Source organism: Hemitrygon akajei, chromosome 26, assembly GCF_048418815.1.
Source record: "Hemitrygon akajei chromosome 26, sHemAka1.3, whole genome shotgun sequence".
Classification (NCBI taxonomy): Eukaryota; Metazoa; Chordata; class Chondrichthyes; order Myliobatiformes; family Dasyatidae; genus Hemitrygon; species Hemitrygon akajei.
Genome location: NC_133149.1, coordinates 32481284 through 32504978, shown reverse-complemented (window position 1 = coordinate 32504978; position 23695 = coordinate 32481284). Strand labels below are relative to the sequence as shown.

Below are 23695 nucleotides of genomic sequence, written 5' to 3'. Positions count from 1 at the left end.
AATATTATAAATGCCTCATCACTTGAAATATTTCTGCATCATACTGTAGTTTGTGAAATGTTAATATTAATGCAGTGGTTTTGGCTGCGGAGCTTAAGTTAGATTACCACTCAATGTGCCTTACATCTCTGCTTTAATAGTGGGCACTTTGTAAGGAACAGAATAGCAGTGTATTGAAGCAAACTGTTGTAATCCACCTATCATTTATGATCTATACTTAATTGGATTATTACCTTTTGAGAGTAAAATCAATTTTAGGGAAAGTGAATCGGCCATGATGAAATGGCGGAGCAGACTTGATGGGCCAAATTGCCTAATTCTGTTCTGATATCTTATGATCTTATTCTAACACAATAATGTCATTGTGACACTTTAGCTTACATTGTCTTTCAATAATATCCACTGCTTTCTTTGATCCAACCCATGTTAGTTTCTTATAATATACATACTCAGTTAATAACTTCTCAAATGCTATAATGTATACGTCTATTTGCTGCATATTAGGCTCTGTAATCTTGGACAGAAGACAGGGAGGAGACAATAAAAAGAGAGAACTCAACCCAGATACCAAACCACCTAGGATAAGGGTTGAGACATCACGTTATCCTTTCTTTTTTGAAAATACTTTGTATGACTGGAAACAGCAAATGAATGAAAAGGAAATACATACATATAGCAGGACATTTTATTTTCAGAAAGAAGCCAGTGTGCGGATTTAGAATTTATACTAGCAGTCTATCATCTTAATTCTGGTTCAACTGTTTTTATCCAGTGGCAATTGGAAATTTTTGGAATAAAAAGATATAGAAAAATTATATCTCTTTTTACCCATTTAAGGGAAAGTGGGCCGGGTTGCTATAGATTATGAATCACTGATTGACATCTAACCAGTTTTTTTTCTCTCAGTGCCCCTTGGAACCACCTAAAGCAAACTGTTCATTGCATATGTAAATATGGACCAAGGGCCTGGTTCCAACCAGTTGAAGGAGGAGTGGACCTTTCCCATTTTAGGTGGCATGTTCTTCCCATTCTTTAGGTAGTTAACCTGCGATTTATTACTGATGCCCCCCAGTCTCTGATTTAAACAACTACAGGATATTTCTGCGGAGGCAAAGAAGGCAAATTAAATGTGGTGGTATGAAAGGCATGGCACGCTTGCCCAAATTAAACAGGCAAGGCCTGAAGTATAATTTGAGGTGAGCCTCAGGCTTTGCGGTTGGGACACATGCTCCACGTGCCAGAAAATGGGCCATAATCATTTTCCACCTTCATGCTCCTTCCTCTTTACAGAGAACCAGCATCTGACAGAGTGCACAGTGATCTGGACTTCAGTTTGCCAGGTAGAGTTCGAGATTTAATGTTTCAGTTCCCTTCGTAGTGACTCTTGATCTCATTTTTTTTTTTGGTTAGGCCAAAATACCCATAGGTAAACAGGCTCCTCGCATGAGGATAAGCAGGAATCCTTTTATTTTACAAAAATGTTTTTATTTTATAGACAGAGTCCGTACAAAGAAATGAGTGGGATTCGAATCCAGGTGTTCTGAGAACAGTGAAATCGCAGTCCATTGCTTTAACCCTTTTTCTCCATAACATTTATCCAGTCATTCCTCTGCACTGCCATATGACTTGTTACAATCAGACAAAGCCCAAGTACTGGGAGTGTATCAACTCATTGTTCTTTTTTGGATAAGATGATCAACCTGGCCCAAGGGAATGCAGAGACTAGGAAATATAAAATAATAACATTTTTTTTTAAAAACTTAGACGCATTCAGGCAATGTGAGTCAAATACAAAACTATTTAAAATATCTTAGATCTGGTCTGTCCAAACAAATGGTTGAATTTTGGTTCGGGCACTACAGTTAACATTATAATAAGCAGATGTTTTACTACAGCAAGTTGTTGTTCAGTAATGATGAATAATTGCCACTCAGACTAACTGTTAAGGTTGAACTTTTCCCCATCCCCTTTTCTGTTTCTCTTGGTTTTGCAGGAGGCCTTCAGATACACATGGTGCGGCTGCTGTACCTGAGAGCTTCGAAAGACTGAAATATCAACGTGTGAGAAAGCCCAAAAAGGCAACCCAGCCCCCTTCGAAACCACGCCGAAAAAACAGTGAGTGATGTGACAAACAGAACTAGAATTGAACATTAAATAACTTTGATTAGGAATGAAACCCTTTCATATTTTCCAAAAGTTTTTCTTCAGAGATATGTTAAATGTATACTTTATATTGGAGCATTTTGACCATTTACATAGCAATCTTTCACCTGACACTATAACCCAATAACAACATCAATTAATGCTTTAATGTTTAATGCTTAAATCTGCATTTTAAGGAGAAAGCTGATAACTGCCTTGCAAATATTTCAGCTGTACATATCATCAATAAAACTGTCTTTCATAGATTTTAGTGGTTCTTATATTAATTACCATGGCAACCTTAAATTTAGTGGCAAAATTAAAATTGATGGAAAAAGAAAAAATTTAATGGCAAGAATTGAAGGGAACAGCTGCGGTTTCCCAACAATTAGTTGCAGGAAATTTCTATTGACCCAGCCAGGAAGTTAAAAATGAGACAGTAAACAGTCAGGAGAGGTGATGATTATGTTGTCAACATACATATGGTAAGTGATATAGAATTTTTAGATAACTTATCCAGTACGTGAGAGATAAGGGGTGCCCTTGAATTCCTGGGAGCAACTGAGGTAATGAAGCGAGGAGAAGTCATTCCTGGAGATTCTCTGGCTCAGCTGGTTAGATACAAATTGAGCCAGATCTTCACCTGATGGACATGCTGGAGAGGTGTCATCAATCTCAAAGGATGCAGGTAGTTCCATAAGAATGAGAAGCCAGTATTAATTTTTGTCACAACACTTAGGTTCCAATATCATAAGAAGATAAGAAATTTGTAAGTGGCGTTTAAAAAAAAGATGGACACAGATGTGGGAAAGACTACTACATTCAAATGCTTTGGAAAGGATTGGCAGTTAACCCATGGTTGTTATTTTTTTAACATCTATAGGATGGCCAGGCAATTCCAGACCTTCGATGCTTGGCACAGAACGAAAGGGGCACTGCAGTGTGCTTAGGAAAACATGTTACTGATTTTTGTAAGGTCAGGAGGAGCCTTAATGTCCTCTATTTTCTTACAAATAAATAAATCCTTGATGTGGTCTTCCCAGGAAACATTGCTCTTTCAAACTCTCTATTAATTTACCTGATCTTGGTGGGTTCTACCCTGTTTTGTACTCTTGCATGATGAAACGATAGTAGGTCTCAACCATAAGTTATCTCCCTTTTGCTGTGACTTTGGACAGAGCTGACATCCAACAAAGCAGCAACTCCCGTATCTCAGAAAATGTTTTATTACATAAATGAAACATTTTTGCTGAATGCTTTTCCTTGTTCTCTTTCTGCTCTCTTTGCTAAAGATTTTGGTAAGACAATTAGTAGCCCTTAAAAAAATATGCGTTGAAAGAAAATAAGTGAATATAAAAAAGGATTTAGTGCTTTCCCGGTGTATATGATGAATGAACTCTTCTCAGGCTTCCAGCCGGGTACAGGTATCGATTTTAACCGACGTGTCAATGACAAACTCTGCATCTTCATCAGGGATAACATCTGGGCATGTCTACTTTAGTGGTATTTATACCCCCGTCGTCCATCGCTCATGATTGGTTAGTCCACATCCAATCAGGTTTCCGCTGTCCCACCTTCTTTACAAACAAATTCCAGTTCTTACTTAGAGCAAGACCTTCATCTTCGTTAAAATTCTTTTCCTCCAGTTTTATTTCAATAGCTTTCTTCATCAGGCGGTCCCAAAAGCCATTGGCATGGCACAGTTGGTTTGTGCCGTCAAAGTCAATCCTATGGCCATTGCAAATGCAGTGTTCTGCTACCAATTATTTCTCTGGGTGACCCCAGTGGATACACCTCCTGTGCTCCTTGATGCAGGTATCCACCATGTGTCCTGCTACCATGGCCAATATATGCTGCTCCACATTCACAGGGAATCCTGTAAACGCCAACCGACCTGAGTCCCAGGTCATCTTTGACCTGCATAAGCTATGATTTGAGCTTCCTTATGGGTTTGTGGATGGTATTAATCCGGTATTTCTCCAAGATCCTGGCGATCCTTCCAGAAACCTTGGAAAAATAGGGAAGGCAGGTGGTAGCGACAGGTTCCTCCTCATTGTTAAGTTCCCTGGTTTTTCCATCGGCTCTTTTAAGGGCCCGATTGATTTCCTTCACCTTGTAGCCATTCTGTAGTAACATCATGCGTAATCATCTATTTCCTTGGGGAGTCTCTCTGGGTCTGAAATAGTTTTTGCACAGTTAATCAAAGTAGAAAGAACCGCTCTTTGTTGGGAGGCGTGATGGTGGCTGTTTTTGCTGAAGGATAAGTCAGTGTGAATGGATTTCTGATAGATACCATGTCCGAGGCTACCGTTCAGTTTCCATCATATTAGAAAGTCCAGGAATGGGAGGCAACCATTCTTCTCCATCTCCATCATAAAATGCTGTTCAGATGGCCATGGAACTGTTGGAATGCCTGGAGTTCATGAGGCCACACTATGAAGGTGTCATCAACGTATCTGAAAAGGCATTTGGGGCTTAAGGGCAATGAACTCAGAGCCCTCTCCTCAAAGTCCTCCACATAGAAATCAGCAATAGCCAGCAACAAGGGTGATCCCATGGCCATTCCATCTGTTTGTTCATAGTTGTTCCCCTTATAGAGGAAGTACCTGATTGGATTAGGACTAACCAATCAGGAGGAATGGACCACAGGGATATAAATGATACCAGACTAGACATGCCCAGGCATCATCCATGCTGAAGATGGCAGAGTTCGTCATTGAAACGTCGGTTAAAACCGATACCCGTGCCCAGATGAAAGCCCGAGAAAAGTTTATTTGTAATAAGTGAATATGTCCACTTTAGTTATGGACCATTTCCTACAGTTAACAACCTGTGGCTCAGCTAAGACTTTAGTCTCAGACTGTACTACAAATTTTGTGTCAATTCAAAGAGCTTTTTACTTGCATGTGAAATTTGCGATATTGGAATTAGAATTAGTTTATGCTTGTCACATAACTGAGATACAGTGAAAAGCTTGACTTGCACTATTTATACAGATCAAATCATTACGCTGTGCATTGAGGGAGAACAAGGCAAAGTAATAACACAAAGCAGAATAAAGTGTAACAGCTACAGAGAAAGTGCAGTGTAAGTAAACAATAAGGTACAAGGACATACCAAGGTACACTGTGAGGTGAAGAAGCCGTCTTATCGTACTGGGGAACCATTTAGCATTCTTGTAACAAAGGGGTAGAAGTTGTCCTTTGGTTGTCCTTTCAGGTGTTTGTATCTTCTTGGAGAAGGGAGAAGAGAGAATGGCTGCACAAGTGTGAATGCTGAGGGCAGACACGTGTCTAACTCTGAACGAGTAAGCATGCGTCACGGTTTACAGTGGTAGGACTGAGAGTGGAGTTCTCTGATCTGACTGATCCCCGCAATATTCCTAACAGTACAGGAAAAGATTTTGCAGCAACTGCCGCAGGTGAAAATCAACCCAACATCACGTCTGTTTATACTTTGTAAAAACACGTTCAATATCTAATGTGTTGCAGCATGATATGAGCAAGAATTTTCTGGATTTTAAGCGATCAATACCTTCAGGTTGATTTTGGTTTCAGTCTTGTCAGATGGAAGCAATTCACTTATTTTAAGCAGAAGTGCTACTTAACATACAAATAGTTAACTGGATTCAAGCAGACAGAATAGCTGGAAGTGCCTTCACTTTTTATTTTTTCTCTTGTCTGGTATCTGCTGATAGGTGACTAATTCAATGTGGTGCATCAGCCCTGCTTCTCCTCAGGTCAGTGAAAGCTGTCCAGCTCAAAACCCTGCCTAATGTCCACTTTCCTCCTTATCAGACCAGAATGATCTATCTGTTCTAATTGTACTGCTGGGGATCTAGGTTCTGAGAATTACAAGGTCTTTCAGTTAACACTTGACTGAATAGCAAATTGTTATCAACTTTCTGTCTGGACACAGAAAGTCAAAAAGTCATCCATCCTTCCCTCTGCCAATAAACTACCTCCTGAACTGATATACATGCTGCAATCAACAGGTCGTTTAGAAAACAAACTTTTCCTCTGTTTTCAAACTCCTAGTTATCTGTCTGTCTGAATCATGCATTAAAAATGTGCAACTTCCCCGTTAGTCTGGTATTAGGAGCATGTTTAATAAAGCACAGTACATCCTGGCCAATACAGGCTGCTCCCAGAAAATGAATAGACATCCAGAAGTCAGAATCAATTTTATTATATGTGTTTCAAAACATAGCAACACAACCTAAGGATGTGCTGCGGGCAGCCACAAGTGTTGCCACACATTCTGACGCCAGCATAGCATGCTCACCATGTTCGATAGAACAATACAAGCAACAATAACAATACAACGGTAACAAAACAAAACAACAGCAAAACAACCCCCCTTTCTCCCTCCCATCCACCCACTCACACACACTGGCCTCCAACCCCAGGACAGGCCACCTCCAGGCCTCCGGCCTCCAGACCCTAGCCCAGACTTGTAGACTCACAGACACTGGCCCTCCGACTTCCAGACACACTGACCCAGAGACCATCAGGCTTTGACTTCCAGACTTGCCAACTTCAACCTTCGACCGTCAGTATCAACCCTAGGACTTGGCGAAAATGGGACTATGAATACTGGGCTTCAAGCTCTGGACTCACGTGGACCTCTAACCCTGGGACTTACTGACCTTGAAGGGGGTGTCGCTGGCCCTTGTGGATGCTACCGACATGAACTCTGACCTTTGGATTCACTGATTTAGGGGAACTTGTCAACCTGGGGGAATCATCAAGCCTACTAATCTCAGTCATTGACCATGGGGATCACTGGTCTTCATCCATGGTACCTACTGACCTGATATCTGTCCATGAGGATCACTGGCCTCCTCCTGCAGAGCACTCGGACGTGGACTCCAGTTCCTTCCCCAACTCTTCCTTTAGGCCCCTTTCCTCCCCATTCCTAAACCCTAACCTGTCCCCTAACTCCCTGGCTGCCCATTAAACCGTCCCTGCGAATATAAAAAGCAGCCAGGTCCAAGCTATGACTTTGACAGACATCACAGCTTGGTGCCATTTTGACTGGAATTTTGACGTTGGCCTCTCTGATATCATACTTTTCAAATGGCATGAACAAGAAAGTGGTAAAGCTGATAACGTAAGTCTTGTATTTCAAGACCAGAAATCCATTGGTATTGACTAGTGATGCAAACCAAATCCCTCCATCATAGATCAGGAATCTGATGCCAATTACTGGCTGAAATCCAGATTAAAAAGACTACTGCCAATATCAGAAACTGCTGTATCATCGTAAAAGCCTGTTTGACTCATCTTTCCAGAAAGGAAACCTGCAATCTGTTCCTGACCCTGCCAAAATTTGACTCCAGGATCCTCAGCGATGAGGGGATTCTTAACTGCTCTCTGCATTAGTCCAGCAAGCCATTCAGTTCAAAGCAATGAATACTAGCCTTGCCAGTCACTCACATCTGTAAATGAATTTAAAAGAAAACATTTCATACAAATATTTTGTCTCCACAATTAATGATAGTCCATTATTTCTTAACTCAGTGACTATTTTCATTGATATAAATAAACAACAAGAGATGATTTGACGATCTGGGCATCAGTTATCTATAATCTTGTGTTCACCTATTATCCCAGAAATCTAAAATGAATACAAACACCACACATTTGTCTCTGCCAGTTCTTCAGCACAAAAATTTCATCCCACAGTTTTTATTTTTACTCTTTTTCTCTCATTTGTATACATGTCTGCTTTTCAAAATAGTAATTGTTCCTCCTCGACTATTCTATTTTCAACAAAGATTGTAATATGACTTCTCCAAAACTCTTTCTTTATGGGAATATTAAATCAATACCCCGAAATGCTCTCTACCCAAGATCCACAAACCTGACTGTCAGGGTAGGCCTATTGTCTCTAACTGATCCTGCACCACTGAACTCGAATCCTCATACCTTGACTTGATTCTACCCCCCCGGTTCAGACCCTGCTCACCTACATCCTCGGCACTTCTCACGCTCTCAATCTCCTCATTAACTTTGAATTCCCTGGCCCTGACCGCCTCAGCTTCACCACGGATGACATTTTTATCGCTCATCAAGAAGGCCTTAAAGCTCTCTGCTTCTGACTCAATAAAGGAAGCAACCAGTCCCCCTCTACCACCACCCTCCTCCACCTGGCAGAACTAGTCCTCACCCTCAACAATTTCTCCTTCATCTCCTTCCACTTTCTCCAGTCATGAGGTGTAGCCATGGGCATTCTCAAGGGGCCGAGCTCTGCCTGCCTTTCCATTGGCTACATAGAACATTCCATCTTCCGATCCTTTCCCAGCAACACTCCCCATCTCTTCCTCCGCTACATTGACTGCATTGGTGCTGCTTCATTCACTCATGCTGAGCTTGTTAATTTCATCAACTTTGCCTTCAAATTCCACCCTGCCCTTAAATCCACTTGGTCCATTTCTGACACCTCCATCCCCTTTCTCAATCTCTCTCTCCATCTCTAGAGACAAGCTGTTGACTAACATCTTTTATAAACCTACCAATTCTCACGGTTACCTTGACTATACCTCTTCCCACCCTGTCCCTTGCAAGAATACTATTCCCTTTTCTCAGTTCCTTCATCTCTACCACATCTCTTCTCAAGATGAGGCTTTCCTTTCCAGGGCATCAGAAATGTCCTCCTTCTTCAAAGAACAAGTTTTCCTCTCTCCACCATTGATGCTGCCCTCATTCCATCTCCTCCATTTTCAGGACGTATGCAGTCACCCCATCTTCCCGCCACCTTAACAGTCATAGAGGTCTTCTTGTTCTAACCTACTACCCTGTGAGCCTCCACATCCAACTCATGCTCCACAAATTCCAGCGTCTCCAAAGGGATCCTACTAACAAACACATCTTTACCTTTCAGTCTTTGCTTTCCGCAGGATTTCTCCCTCGATAATTCCCTTGTTCATTCATCCCTCCCCACTAATCTCCCTCCTGGCACTTATCCCTGCAAGTGGCCTAAGTGATACATCTGCCTATTCACCTCCTCCCTCAACTCCATTCAGGGCCCCAAGCAGTCTTTCCAGGTGAGGCAACACTTCACCTGCTGGGGTCCTCTATTGTATCTGGTGGTCCAACGTGGCCTCCTTAACATTGGTGAGACCTGTCGTAAGTTGGGGGACTGCTTCGTGAAGCACCTCTGCTCTATTCCCATGGGCCAAACATTTTAATTCTGATTCCCATTCTCATTCTGACATGTAGGTCGATGGTCTCCTCTTGTGCCAAGATGAGGCCACTCTCAGGGTGGAGGAGCAATATCTTATATTCCTCCATCCTGATGGCATGAAAATAAATTTCCCTCCCCCCTCCCTTTTTCTTCTATTCCCCACTCTGGCCTCTTACCTCTTCTCACCTGCCTATCACTTCCCCCGGTTCCCCTCCTCCTTCCCTTTTTCCTATAGTCCACTCTCCTCTCCTATCAGATTCCTTCCTCTTCAGCCCTTTACTTTTCCCACCCACCTGGATTCACCTATCACCTTCAAGCTCTCCTCCTTCTCCTCCCTCCTAATTTGGTGTCTACCCTGTCCCTTTCCAGTCCTGAGGGAAAGGTCTCAGCCCAAAACGTCGACTGTTTTTTCATTTCCATAGATGTTGCCTGATCTGCTGAGTTTCTCCAGCATTTTGTCTGTATTGCTTAAAATCAAGAACCAATCTTTACATATCCCCAGAAAGTAAAGATAGTCTTCCCTTCTACAATTGCTAATAATTTGACAATTATCAATTTAATTTATACTTAGGTTCTTCTGGTCCAGTAGAAATACTCCTAGTCTCTCTTTTATAGATCTCCATGTTATTATTCTGGTGAATTTAATGTGATCTGACAGCAATGGTTACTGGCTTCCAGTAAAGTCGCTGGATATTGGCCATCAAGAAAACTCTAAACGTCCTAAATCCAAAGCCTATATCAGTTGTATCCTGGATGGAGATTAGAACAGACTTCAAGCTAAGTACCTTCTTGTTGTAGAAATCTCAGAACCGTGTAATGACCCATCAAGTTCTCAGGCTGACAAGTAACAGTGATCCTGGAGTGGATTCCAAAAAAACAAAGTCAGGGTACTTTTATATGAAAGGAAAAATGACAAAATATGGTTTACAAAACTGCTCTTAAATCATTTTAAATGTTGGCTTTGACTTTTTTTCTTTAAACCTATTATGTGACTGGATTAACTGGATTAATTTCAAGATGGATTTGACATGGTCAACTGACAGTGCAACAAAATGCAATGGAAAGAAACATATTTCATACTGCAGATCTGTGCAATGTGGAATACTGTGCAGGTTTGGTTTTTAACTCATTATACATGCTTCTGCCTATCAGTGTCTTCACAAGGCTTACATGCCATGAAATTGCATCCTGCTGACATGTGTTGTGTCCAAAGTCAACTACTCTGACATAGTTGTTAAAGACTGTATAGAACTCCTCTGTTGTCCCTGAAATAGATTCTAGTGTTCCTACACTGCCAGGATAGTTCATCTTTGTGTATTTGCCACGTTTCATATTGAGTATATGCAACTGATATAGAGATCCAAGTCACCTTGTCTCATGGATCAGTGAGAATCTACTTGGGATACTGCAAATCTGTGAGCTGTAACCACCATTAAAAAGAAATTTCAATTGCCCCCATCTAGGCTAACTTGACTGATTCTAGTCAGGACATCTATAAATGTCATGCCTTTATATTCAGAATTCTCTGAACCTTTTCTAGAGACACTTCTATCTGAATATCAAGCCTTCAAATAGTTCCACTAAAAGTTTATGTAACTTTAGTAATCATAAAAAGTGTAATTAATCGGTCCCAGAATATAAGTTAGAAATTACTTAGTTAATTATGTATCCTTCTAACATCGCTGGCTAAGTCGCTTATTTGCAGGTAACGATAATTAGATTTGTGGATGGTTTAGCAGAAAAAATAAATTCATGTTACCATAGAATGATATCTATCTGAGGAAAGGTTAAGCCAGCGATTCCAAAGGGGGTGGTTACATGTCCTAAGGGGGCATTAGGTGAAATAGGAGTTGTTGGGATACGTTCAGTATTCTTGAGGGGGGGGGGGGGGAGGTGGTAATTGGCATTCTATCTTGAGTTGTGAGACCTGATCAACCATGTCAACTTGCTGCCATTATCAACATCCAATTGGCATTCCCAGTTTGTGTTATTTTTTATTTAATTTAGCTATATTAATGATGGATAAATACGTATGTCACGATCTCTGTGAGTCTGAAGGTGGGGAAGCCTTGAATTCTAATCCTGTTAAAAAACAGAAGCTACAGAAAGTGCATCAATACAATGTTCCATACCAGGAGTATGGTTTTATTCCATTCCTGTCAGATCAGCGATGCCCCATGTGTTTTTCTTGTAATACTGTACTGTCTAATGAAGCCATGAAACCATCAAGATTGCAGGAACACTTCTGTAAAGGACACCCTGAAAGACTACTTACGGCATTACTCAATTTCAGAAGATGAAAGAAGCATTTGAAAAGCATTGCACACCTGAGTCATTTGCCAAGAAGGGTAAAAATGACCTTGATAGTGGTCTCATTGCTTCTTATAACATTTCCAAAATGATAGCAAAGTGTGGAAAATCTCATACAATTGGTGAAAGATTAGTAATGCCTGCTGTATCAGAAGTCCTCACCACAGTTCTCAATGGATGCCAGCATTTTAAAATCAATTCCTCTGAGTAATATCTCAGTAGCTTGTCGTATTGACGAGGTGAGTGAAGACATTGAGTATCAACTATGCACAGAGCTACAAAAAACAGAATTTGGGATACAATTGAATGAGTCAACTGTGTGAGACAATGAGGCATTGCTATGTCCTATGTACGGTTTATCAAAAATGGAAACGTTTATGAAGAGATTCTCTTTTGTAAAAAGTTAAAAGCAAATGTCAACAGAGAATCAATCTATGATGAGCTCAAAACGTACAGTGCCTATAAAAAGTATTCACCCCCCCCCTGAAGTTTTCATGTTTTATTGTTTTACAGCATTGAATCACAGTGGATTTAATTTAGCTTTTTGACACTGATCAACAGAAAAAGACTCTTGTGTCAAAGTGATAACAGATCACTACAAAGTGATCTAAATTAATTACAAATACAAAACACAAAATAATTGATTGCATAATTATTGCAGTACCCAGATATGCAAAGCTGATAGAGACCTATCCACACAGATTCAAGGCTATAATTGCTGCCAAAGATGCATCTACAAAACGCTGACTTGTAGTGTGTGAATACTTATTCAATCAATTATCTTGTGTTTTATATTTGTAATTAATTTAGATCACTTTGTGGAGATCTGTTTTCACTTTGACATAAAAGGGTCTTTTTCTGTTGATCAGTGTCAAAAAAAAGCCTCCTGATGAAGGGTTTCGGCCCGAAACGTCGTTATTACCTCCTCCCATAGATGCTGTCTGGCCTGCTGAGTTCTGCCAGCATTTTGTGTTTTTATTTATTTCCAGCACCTGCAGATTCACTCATGTTGCCGATTTAAATCCACTGTGATTCAATGCTGTAAGACAATTAAACATGAAATCCTCGGGGGGGGGGGGGGTGGGATAATACTTTTTATAGACATTGTATATTGAGGATTAGGAACATATTGGGTATTCTGATTAGGATAATGATTTCTTGTGCAACAGATTGAGCACCATATATGACAGGTCACCATTCTGGTTTAGTGGCATTTATGAAAAATGAAATTCAAAGTCTGTTTGCAATCCATTGTGTAATTCAACATTAATACCTCGCAGCCAAAAACCTCAGCCAGTGTCTCTTTTCAAGCATGACTCTTGTAATACCTGCTATCAACAAATTTAAAGCACATCCATTAAATAGCAGAATATTTGATCAGTTACGCCAAGATAACAATGAAGAGTTTGAACATTTGCTTGTTCACACTTTAACAAGTGTGTTGGCTGTCAAAAGGCTGCTGCTTAAAATATTTCTTTGATCTTTTTGACACTGTAGTTGAATTTTTGCTCAACATCGACAAGAGCTTGGGAAACACGATTGAACTTCTACGTGGAGATGTGACATACCTAGCCAATCTGTATGAGAAAGTGAACTCTTTAAATATGAAACTGCAGGGTGAGAATTTCAATTTAATCCAGGCATAAAGTGCAGTGTCAATTTTCATCAGAAAATTGGAAATATATAAGCAAAACATTTGGAGAAGAATGTTCTCGCAGTTTCCCTGCATGGAAAGTATGGCACTCTCTTTCACAGACGGTGATTTGCAAGAGTGCTGCTTAAACCTGTAGTCACTGAAGAAGGATTTTCAGAATCAATTCAAGGATTTGTACGATCTGGAAATTCCAGACTGGGTAGTTACCCCACTTCTTTACAAGATGGAAGAACAGGAAGAGAGCTTGCAAGAAGAAATTATTGAAGCTTAGAATGATGAAGAACCGAAACGCTTTTCAAAATTGTCGGCTTTTGTGGTACATGGCTATACTGTCATATGAAGTTTCCTAGTCTTTGGAGAAGAACCAAACTCCTCCTCATTATGTTTCCTTGCTTCAACCTTGTTGAAAGAGGCTTCAGTGCAGTGAACCACATACTCACAAAAAACAGAAACTGCTTGGACATTGTTACACAGGGGGACTTAAGGCTTTTGTTGTCACAACTTAGAACCTGATATTTCAACTTTTGCTAAAAGCCATCAAGCTTAAGGATCACATTGATATTGAAGCTGCTGTACAGCAGAATAAAGCAGAATAATTTTTCTCATGTTAGTATATAATAGACATGTTTTTACATTGTGGGGGTGCCAGAAAGTGCATTGTGCCTAAGAGGGGCTTTGGCAAGTATGAAGGTGCTTTAGAGAGGCGTTGAGTTAAAAAAGGTTGGGAAACACTGGGTTAAGCGATAATGTTTTGCAGGCCAAGATCATAACATATATATCACTGCCCTTTTTGCAATTTGTGATGCAACTCAAGTGTAGAAAATAAGGTATGTGCAATAATCATGAGATTGTTTTATCCTTGCAGATTTGTTGAAACTCCCTTTCAGAAACAAAATTTCCATATTTCCAGATTTTTAGAAATTGCAAATGCAAAACAGCTCACTTCAAACTCGGGATTCAGATTTCAAATCACAACACAAGTTGTTAATCAAACACCATGACTGCAAATAAACAATTTCAGTCTATTAACTTGATTATCATTTAGGTAGATTGAAACTTGTGATCTATTTCCATTTACAATTCCATTTGCACTGTTCTTTAATTTTCATGAGATTTTCATTAAACTGATTTGAACTAAATTGCCAAAGCTTGACAAATGCATTGTCTTTTCCTAATTCTTATTTTTTCCTATTGAGTTTTGTACTTTCATCAACCAATGACTTAATTTGGTGCTTAGTGATATGGGCAACTTATTCATTACAACCAAACTTGTAATAAAGTGACTTTTCTGTATCATTCTATAGTGTGAAAAAGTAACTAGGAGTATTCTAAGCAAAGAAAATGGATCTACCTAACTATACATTCAGTGGCAACTGAATACAAGTACCCTTGTATACCTGCGTGTGAATGCAAATATCTAATCTGCAAATTTTGGGACTTGCATCTGGGATCTTAGTCAGTATGTAGTATTCAGAAGAAGTATGAGCTACCAGTAAATCCATCAATTGGTATCTGTACTTCCTGATATGGAATTACTATAGTTGGATATTCATCATCACTGAGCACTGTGGCAGAAAGTCAATAGCACTCAATGTATCTGGGCGAGATTGTCAATTCATAGATTAGCATTTATAATGATAGATATTGGAAATTCAACGATGTTGCAGGATAGAATGTGGATAGGCAGAGCGATTGCAAACCACCAACCTTCCCCTCTCCCCAGATGCCAGCTCATCACCTTGTGCTGAATTCAAATGGAAGCTGGAATATCTAGGTCTTTTGGGTTGGCAGGCAGCCGCAAGTCCTGGCAATCTAGCCAACGTTAACAGTGGTGCTGCTGGACAACTGAATGATGGGAGGCCTGCAGCTCAGTGTGACACAGTCTCTGGTTCAGTTTAGCACTGAGAAGTGGTTGTGTTCATGCTGAGTTATCTGAGCAGTGCAGCCAAGTGTTAACACAGACTGATAAATGGAGCATATAATTATCATATTATTAACATCTTTAAATCTGTGTTGGTGCTGCCAAGTTTTCTTGCACCTTGGGCTGGGTTCCCCTCATCTTGAAGCAACTAAAAACTAAGCCTGACTCACTGCAGCAGGACTAAATTAACACAAACCACTGAGTCCAAGGCACTCTTAGTTCTGCAGAACAAACTAAAAGAAAAGGAAGGTGTTATGTTTGTTCTTAATAAAGGCAAACTTGGTGTAGGTAAACATTTTATTACTGAACCATTGTTTAAGATTGAGCGCGTGCGACCAGCTTGCCGTCAAAGCTTCCAGTTCCAGGTGAACCGCCAGCATTGACCACTGACTGAAGTTCCTCATTATGCACACACATAATAACACAGAAGGAAACTGAGTGTCTGTGGATTACTAGAAACCAACTAATCATCTAACCATGCGTGAAACTGGACCAATGAAGGCAAATGGTCTCTACTCAGGACTGGTTTGTGGGAAGCAGTAGGTGACAGCAAAAGCCAGAGAATGGGATAGGATCTCTTTCTCTTCATATCTGCCTCAAGCCCAGCCCCTTTAGCTGTGAAGAAAAACCTTACCGCATTTCAGGCTATTTGGTGGGATTGTCCCTGATAAAGGCAAACTTGATTTGAAAAGCGTAATGAAGAAAGAGTCCAACACCAGATAGTTGGGTGGGTTCCCAAATGTCAATCAAGATTTTGACTGAAGGTACAACTAAGTCCTTCATGGGTAAATATTTGGTGTCATTTAGGAGGGATATAAACCACTGCAAAACCCTTTCATCCCATAAAGGAATCTCAAATTCTTTCACTGTCACTTTCCAAAGCCTCTGAATCACTGTCCTCCAAATCTATGTCTTTTTTTTCCTCAGTCTTTCAGGATTGAGGAAGAATCGATTCCATTCCAGTTCAATGGTTTCTGAGGAGATTGATTGGTTCTATACGAGATCCATGAGCCTTCCCAAAGGTGGAAGGGATTATGTTTGATGGGTTGGATGGTAGGCAGTGTAAGGACATAGTGTGCCCCTTCTGCTGTACGTGCATCATCTCCATATTCGCTCGTCCTGGAGACTTCAGCTGCTCAATGCCTTTCCATTTCTTATCTACTTTGACTGGTCGCAGGTCTGAGGTGGTTACTCTTTCAAGAGGATATTTTTGGAGGATGTCCTTGTGGCACAGACTCTCTGTTCTCCTGGAAGCCTCTTGCAGTGATGGTACTCGGATAAAATGCTTGCTTTCAGAGTCTGGTGTCAGACATACATGGAACATTGCAACACATGAACAAGCTCTTTGGCACACAGTGTTATGCCAAAATAATTAAACCAATGTCCTCTACTTACACTAATCCCTTCTGCTCTATATCCCTCCATTCTCTGCATATTCACTGATGCACCATCAATAACTCTCCGAGACGTGAGGCGAGATATAGGCTTTCATTGGCTGGAAGAAAGAACAAGCAGCAATTGACCACCATACTACATCCTGGAGACTGAGGGCAGGGCTCAGGCCCCAATCGCCTTTATACCGGGGTCTGTGGGAGGAGCCACGGTCAGTGGGAGGAGCCACAGGAGCAGTCAGCAGGGGGGGTGTGTCCAGACAGGTATACGTAGTTCACCACATTCACAAGCCCATGTAAGAGCCTCTTTACTGACTCTATCATATATCATTACCATTGCCCCGGCAGCAGATTCCTGGTGCCCACCACTCTTTATATATAAGTAACTCACTGCCTCTGGAATGCACTGCCTCGGAAGGTAGTGGAGGCCAATTCTCTGGATGCTTTCAAGAAGGAGCTAGATAGGTATCTTATGGATAGGGGAATCAAGGGATATGGGGACAAGGCAGGAACCGGGTATTGACAGTAGATGATCAGCCATGATCTCAAAATGGCGATGCAGGCTCGAAGGGCCATATGGTCTACTTCTGCACCTATTGTCTATTGTCTTCATATCTCCTTTGAACTTCCCTCCTCTCATCTTAAATTCATGCCGTCAAGTATTAAACATTTCAATCCTGGGAAAAGAAGAGATTTGAGTATTCTATCTATGTCTCTCGTAATTTTATAAATTTCAAGCAGGTCTCGCCTCAGCCTCCGCCACTGCAGAAAAAGCAACCCTAGTTTGTCTAACCTCTAATCTAGGTAGCATCCCAATAAACTATTCTGCACCCTCTACAAACTCTCGACATTCTTCCTATTAATGGGGTGATGAGAACTGAATGTAGCTGTGGCCTAAACAGAGTTTTATAAAGCTGCAACATAACTTCCCGACTCTTGAACTTGATGTCTCGAATAATAAAGATAAGCATGCCATTTGCCTTCTTCATCAACCTGTTGACTTTCAAGGAGCTATGGGGCTTGGACCCCAATATCCTTCTGTATGTCAATGCTGTTAAGGGACCTGCACTCCCTTTACATTTGATACCCAAAGGTCAACACCTCACACTTGCTCAGATTAAGCTGTATCTACCGTTTGTCTTTCTTTTTCTACAATCAATATCTCACAATCTACAATGGTCTATCGATCTAGTGATCTTGAGATCCCTCGACTACACAGGCAAGGTAACCCACCCATCAGAGCTGTTTGAGCATGATCAAAGCTTTGATAGTGGGATGATAGTCTGGGAGAGGACACTGACATTGGACATCATCCAATGTCAGTGTCAAGGCATGTAGATATTGCAGAGGCAATTGATGGCACTTTTCCAACGCTTTGAGGAGCTCAGTGTTGGTTGGAAATTCAGTGTGCAGGAAGGTGAAGGTACGTGAATGAGCTTTGTGCCCAACTTGAAACTTTGGTTATCAAGCACACTTAATCTCAGTCTATGGAAAGCTGAGAGGCCACACTGGAAGTTCTTGAGATTTCCATGATCAATGCCTGCTTTCTCTTAGGGGTGACTCCTGAAATAGGGAAAGTGGTTCACATATTCCAGGATTGCACTGTGGATCATTATCATCAGGGCCCAGTGTTATGCAGCAAGAACAGCTTCATAGAGGAACATTGTCTTCCTGGTGCTCATATATGGAAGAGATTGAGATGAAGAAAAATTTCTCTAGCCAGTAGATGGTGAGCATGTGGAATTCACAGGCAATGAATTGGGTATATTTAAGGCAGAGGTTAATAGGTTTTTGATTAATCAGACGTCAAAGGGAGAAAGCAGAAGAATGGGGTTCAGAGAGATAATAAATCAGCCATGATGGAATGGTGAAGCAGACTTGATGGGCTGAATGGCTTAATTCTCCTCCAATGACTTATGGTCTTATGGAATGAATGCATCCAGTGTCCTTGTGCTGTAAGTTATTCTCAAAAGTAGTTATGAGGCAGGTGCTGGTGCATTAAATCAAACAGAATCAAGTTTGTATGCAAAGATCAATGTTGCTCTGGTCGTCTTGTAATATTGATTCCCCATCCTCAGTCTTGCCACCTGCTAGATCTTTAAAATGTCACAAGTGATTTGATTAATCCACTGTCATAATATGCTGGAGAGTTCTCTCTGCTACCAGGCTGCTGTAGGGAACTGCTAAATAGAGGATCAGTGTTTCTCTCTAGTGGTTTTAGAAGAGAGTGCTGTGGGGCAAGTTGAATTATGATACATTGGTTACCCTGAACAATTGTCATACCTTCCTTCCTAGTGGGCAATACAGAATTATATTTGCCCAAGGTTAAAAACAGACATAGCTTCTGGGCTGAAATAAAATGTGTAGGAAAGCTAAACTAATGACAACAAATGCTGAAAGACAAAATTAAGGTATCTTAATTCTCTTTTTACCAATATAAAGTGTTAACTCATACCTTTGTCAAACCCCAAAGATACTGAATGGTTATTGGTGTTTCTAAAACTTAATTCTTGTTTTCCAGTTTTTTAATAGCAGTAGGCCAGCATTTATGTTTTTATTTGTATTTCTAATATTATCTTGCAAATGTGTTTAGTCTTCATAATGAGCAAAATAGGGTCGATAACTGCTTTCTTTTTTCATCAAAAGCTAGAGATGAAGGCTAAGAATTGCAAAGGGGATTTGCAGACAGATTTCTTTTCACAGAATGATCAATATGGAGAACATATTACCTGAGGAATCAGGTAGAATTACTATTTTTACTTAGGGACTTATCTTGGCAAAGCATGGAAGGATATAGGCCTAGCACAAGCAGAATAGTGTAGATGGGCAGAAAGATCAGAGTGACTATGGTGCTCTAGAAGTCTTTGACCCTTATGAAATGAAATTCATTAACTAAAATTTATAATGAAGCAGCTGAACATGATTTTGACCAGTTTTTGCTCCGGGTATGAGTAAAGGAGTTGTGTTTTCCACAAAATAATATATAGTGCTGCAGATGTACTTTTTAAAATCTGCCCCTATGTAGTTATGAATAATACTCTACGAAGAGATCAAATGTTAATTCCTTTCCTTCAATCGTTAAGGCTAATCAAAACCCAAGAGCATTGACTAGTTATAGTTATCACTAATTAAATGCTTTCTCTTTTTGGTCAGGTTTTCCAATCTCACAGGTCCAGCAGCCCGGTGAATCTCAGGATCTCCAGCCCCAAGGCATTCTCTACCTCCAAAAGAAGAAGAGACACTCCCGTCAGGACCCTTATGCTTATTTTTCTGCCATGAAGGAAGAGTTTCACAAGTACAGACACCAGCCTGAGGATGAAGTGGCCATTCTGGGGAAGGTGGATCATGAAGAACACCATGGGCAGACAACCCTGCTTAAGTAATAGTTATTAGTTTAACAAAATATTTGACAAGATTTGTGAATCAATGTACAAAATGTGTTTCTCTGGTCAGAGAAGTTAAGTACAGACCCCGTGGTAGAAGTTAGCCTTATGGAAACAGCAACATTACAGTGCTATTTTCTTAGCTACCTATGCCACAGTTCAAAGTTTCAGCACCGTATTCATATATATACCTATCCCTTCAAAGGTCTACGTAAAGGGTGGCAATATTTTTATTTACCAACCTACTTAGTTTAAGTGCTTGAAGAAATTGCTGTGAAGAAACATGTAGTTTGTAATAATTTTATGACGAGAATATAAATACACATCTAAATGGAGAACATTTATCTGCCCATCAATATCCTATCCCCTCTGAGATGACTTCATAGTATCAGTGTAACAAGTCAGTCATTGATGGCATGATGTCATAAAGTCAATCATTGATGTGAAATGGTATGTATGTTTCTCCAGATCTTGCTGCTTTACGATGTCATAGTTTCTAATAGATGCATATGTTCCATCTCAATCCACCATTTAAGATGGCATCGTTCAGGTGCTGAACTTATATACAGCACATCCAAACAGTAAAGCTACTTCAGCAAGGAAAATCTATGATGGAAATTTAATGCTGAATGGTACAAGCCTGCTGTCACTTGTTAATATTCTCGTAATACTATTGGAAGGACCTAAGATTCAGTTCATGAAAATATATTTTAAAAATGCAGAGGACATAAAAAATGTTAAAGGCTGCATAAGGTGGCTTTTTTAAGTTTTAAGGTTTTCTCTTTAGCGCAACATCACAATTTTCATAATTGTATATTCAGTGAATGAGACAAACTGGATTTAAGAAGTCTATAACAATTATGAGAAATTCACCTGTCAATGCTATAGAACTGCATTCTACTAAATGCACGTAAGCAAGAGGAGGAAATAATGTATTCACCTTGCTCAAGATTATTTTAAAACTGTTGCAACACTGATAGGACTGACAATCATTGTTTTTAATTCTTCCTTTGAGTTTTCAATTTGAAAGCCTGCATTTAGTCGTGAATTAACCCATTATGTTTTCAATGCTGAAATCAGTATCCTTAACATCATATTTGAGGGTTCACCAGGGGTGTTCGTTGCCCAAGTCAAATAATCATCAGTGGATTAATTCATTCCTTCCACTCCTCCTGTACTTCCAATGTCCTGTAACAATTTTTACATTATAAAAATGGCAATAAAGCAGGTTTCTACCCATGAAGTTACTGGGACAGAAAATTCCTTCGTTAATCCTGTGACCTATATTGCTATATATGGAGATCACTCTTGGCATTCTTTGGTATGATGTCCAACTACAAAGAACTGGTAACAAATGTGATTACTTACGTTCAGTTTTTATTAAATCAGCTAACATCTTGTTGTTATCAGTGCCTGTTTATATGAGAACCATAATCTAATTGTGTGTTTGGATTACTTGCTTTTAAGAGGATCAAGTGGATTTTTTATCAAGGAGGTTGATTGAAAATTCCAAAATCAAAATTGTCAGGGTGAACCTCTGAATATTGCAGATTCAAAACTAATTAAGTATTACATTTTTCATAAGCAGTGGATATTGCAAAAGTAACCTTACCCTAGTATTCTGATATGCATTAATAAACTGTCAATAGAATATTCTCATTGTCACAATAAATCTTGCATTTAATAAACTAGCAATCAAAAAGTAAATTTTCAGATTTAGCTCTTCTCTATTTTTTTAGGTAAAGTGAAGAGAGGAGGAGTGATTGATATGAAATAATATTGCAACAGCTAAAATTTATTTCTTCCATTTGTTCTATCGATTCTATTAATGTGCAAGACTTGTTAATGGATAATAACAGTACACTGGAATAGTTCCCCTGTCCCACCCCCCCCCCCCCACCCCAAGGCTGCAACCTGTCCCTCTTTGTAATTAGTTTTCTTTTCTTTCCAGATTGCAGTATTTCTTTGTGTGGACTAACTGTGCAGTAAACTAATAAAATGTGAAATCATTTAGGTGAGATCCAGAAACAACAGTCAATAATTGACAGAAGAAAAAAAAAATCCTACTTGCAATTTAATATTATATCAAAACCCTTACATTGGCCAATAAAATGCTGCTTGGGTGTTCAATATAATAATGTTCTGTTAACAATTGAGTTCTTACAAAAACACATTAATAGTGAAAAAATGTCCTAATAATTCTGCAGGAGGCATTGGCATCCATCCATATCACCATAAATTGAAAGTTTATGAGTTTATTGAGTTGGGCCATTTTGTCAAAGGTCTGCTGGAATGCAATGTCTCAAGTGGGATATCCATTAATCAGCCTGCAATGATTTATATTTGTGTGGAGTATGACTTCCACATTCCCATTGGTTCACACTGCCATTGCACTAAAAATATTTTAATCTGAGATTTCTTTAACATCAATGCGTATGGTATGAGTAAAATACTTGTTAATGAATGCTGGCCTGTGAGATTATCCCACACATGACATTCTGCAGTATTTTTTAAAGAAATAATTGAATAATTTTAACTGAGCGACAAGAGCTTTCTCTCTTAACTTTCAGATGTAACCAGTGTGAAAGTTAAGGGCAAATGTACTTGTATAATGACATCCTCCTCTGAATTTAAATTCTTTTCGGCTTGGTATGAAAACATTTTTAAGAAAAAAAATGTTTATTCAGAAAAAGTACTGAAGTTATAAATATGAGAGATATATTTATAGTTCGATGTAATTAATGTGACATCTGCCTCAAAAAATATTGGATAGTAACATTATCCCTTTGTAGCAGAAATCTGTACAGAGACATTTTTACAGTTGCTTTATTAATGATGCATGCAGCTTGAAAGTCAAATATACAGTGCTTTGAAGAAATGTAGAGGAAAATGAAAGTGAAATTAGTCAGGAAAATATATAAAGAAACTAAACAGTAGGATATTAAAGTAGTTGTTTAGCAGAGCAAATCTGCTGCATGGTAGAGCTTTGGGATGTATTTGTTGATGTGAGACGTAGGGAATGAAATTTGGGGATTTCTTTTTCAAAGTAGCTTGGCATTTCTCATTCAACATGCCAATGGCATGTTTGCATAAATGGGGGAGTTCTGAAAAGAAAAAAATATTTATCATGTACACGTACTGAGTAAAGTTGTAGTGATAAGCACTGCTCATACCTGGATCAGATTAACTCTCAGCTTTATGCATCCTCTTCTGATAATGTCATCCTTAAAGCCTTGGTATCATTATGTGTTATACAATTTCAAAGTCAACAAATCAGTCTAATCAAAGTCATTAACAAGGTTAAGGGATTCAGTAAAGTAGCTGCGGGGAAATTATTTCCTTGCATGGGGATATTAGAATTATAGATCATTTTGGATTGAAAGAACAATGCACTTTCCCTTACAAAGAACAGTAGAATTATGGAACTCAGTTCCAAAGAGGTTGTAGATGGTCAATTGGAATTTCCTTTTACACAAGTTAGTTCTTTTCTTATTAACAAAAGTTTTTTGCTAGTAAGGAAAGAGCAGCCCTGGGTAAAATGAAGTGAGATAGGTCTAACTGAACAGTCAGTAGGCTACAGGAGCTAGATAGCTTATGCCTGTTCCCCTATTAATGTCAGACGACTCTGGTGATATTTTGACATCTGATATTAAAGTGTGTCGGTCTCTGCCATTCCTTTGGATTCATCAGCTGTATGGAGAGGGGG

General features: G+C 39.6%; 1 protein-coding gene across 2 annotated transcripts in view; it reads left to right on the top strand.

Annotated features, from left to right (window-relative positions):
* The window catches only part of igsf9bb (immunoglobulin superfamily, member 9Bb), a 711231-nt gene extending 689385 nt beyond the window's left edge, over positions 1-21846 (top strand). For both annotated transcript variants that reach the window (XM_073029796.1, XM_073029795.1), the window contains exons 19-20: positions 1994-2115; positions 19760-21846. In XM_073029796.1, the coding sequence (XP_072885897.1) occupies positions 1994-2115; positions 19760-19989 (352 nt within the window). In that variant the 3' untranslated portion in view covers positions 19990-21846. The remainder of the gene's footprint in view (positions 1-1993; positions 2116-19759) is intronic.
* Positions 21847-23695: the final 1849 nt, after the last annotated feature.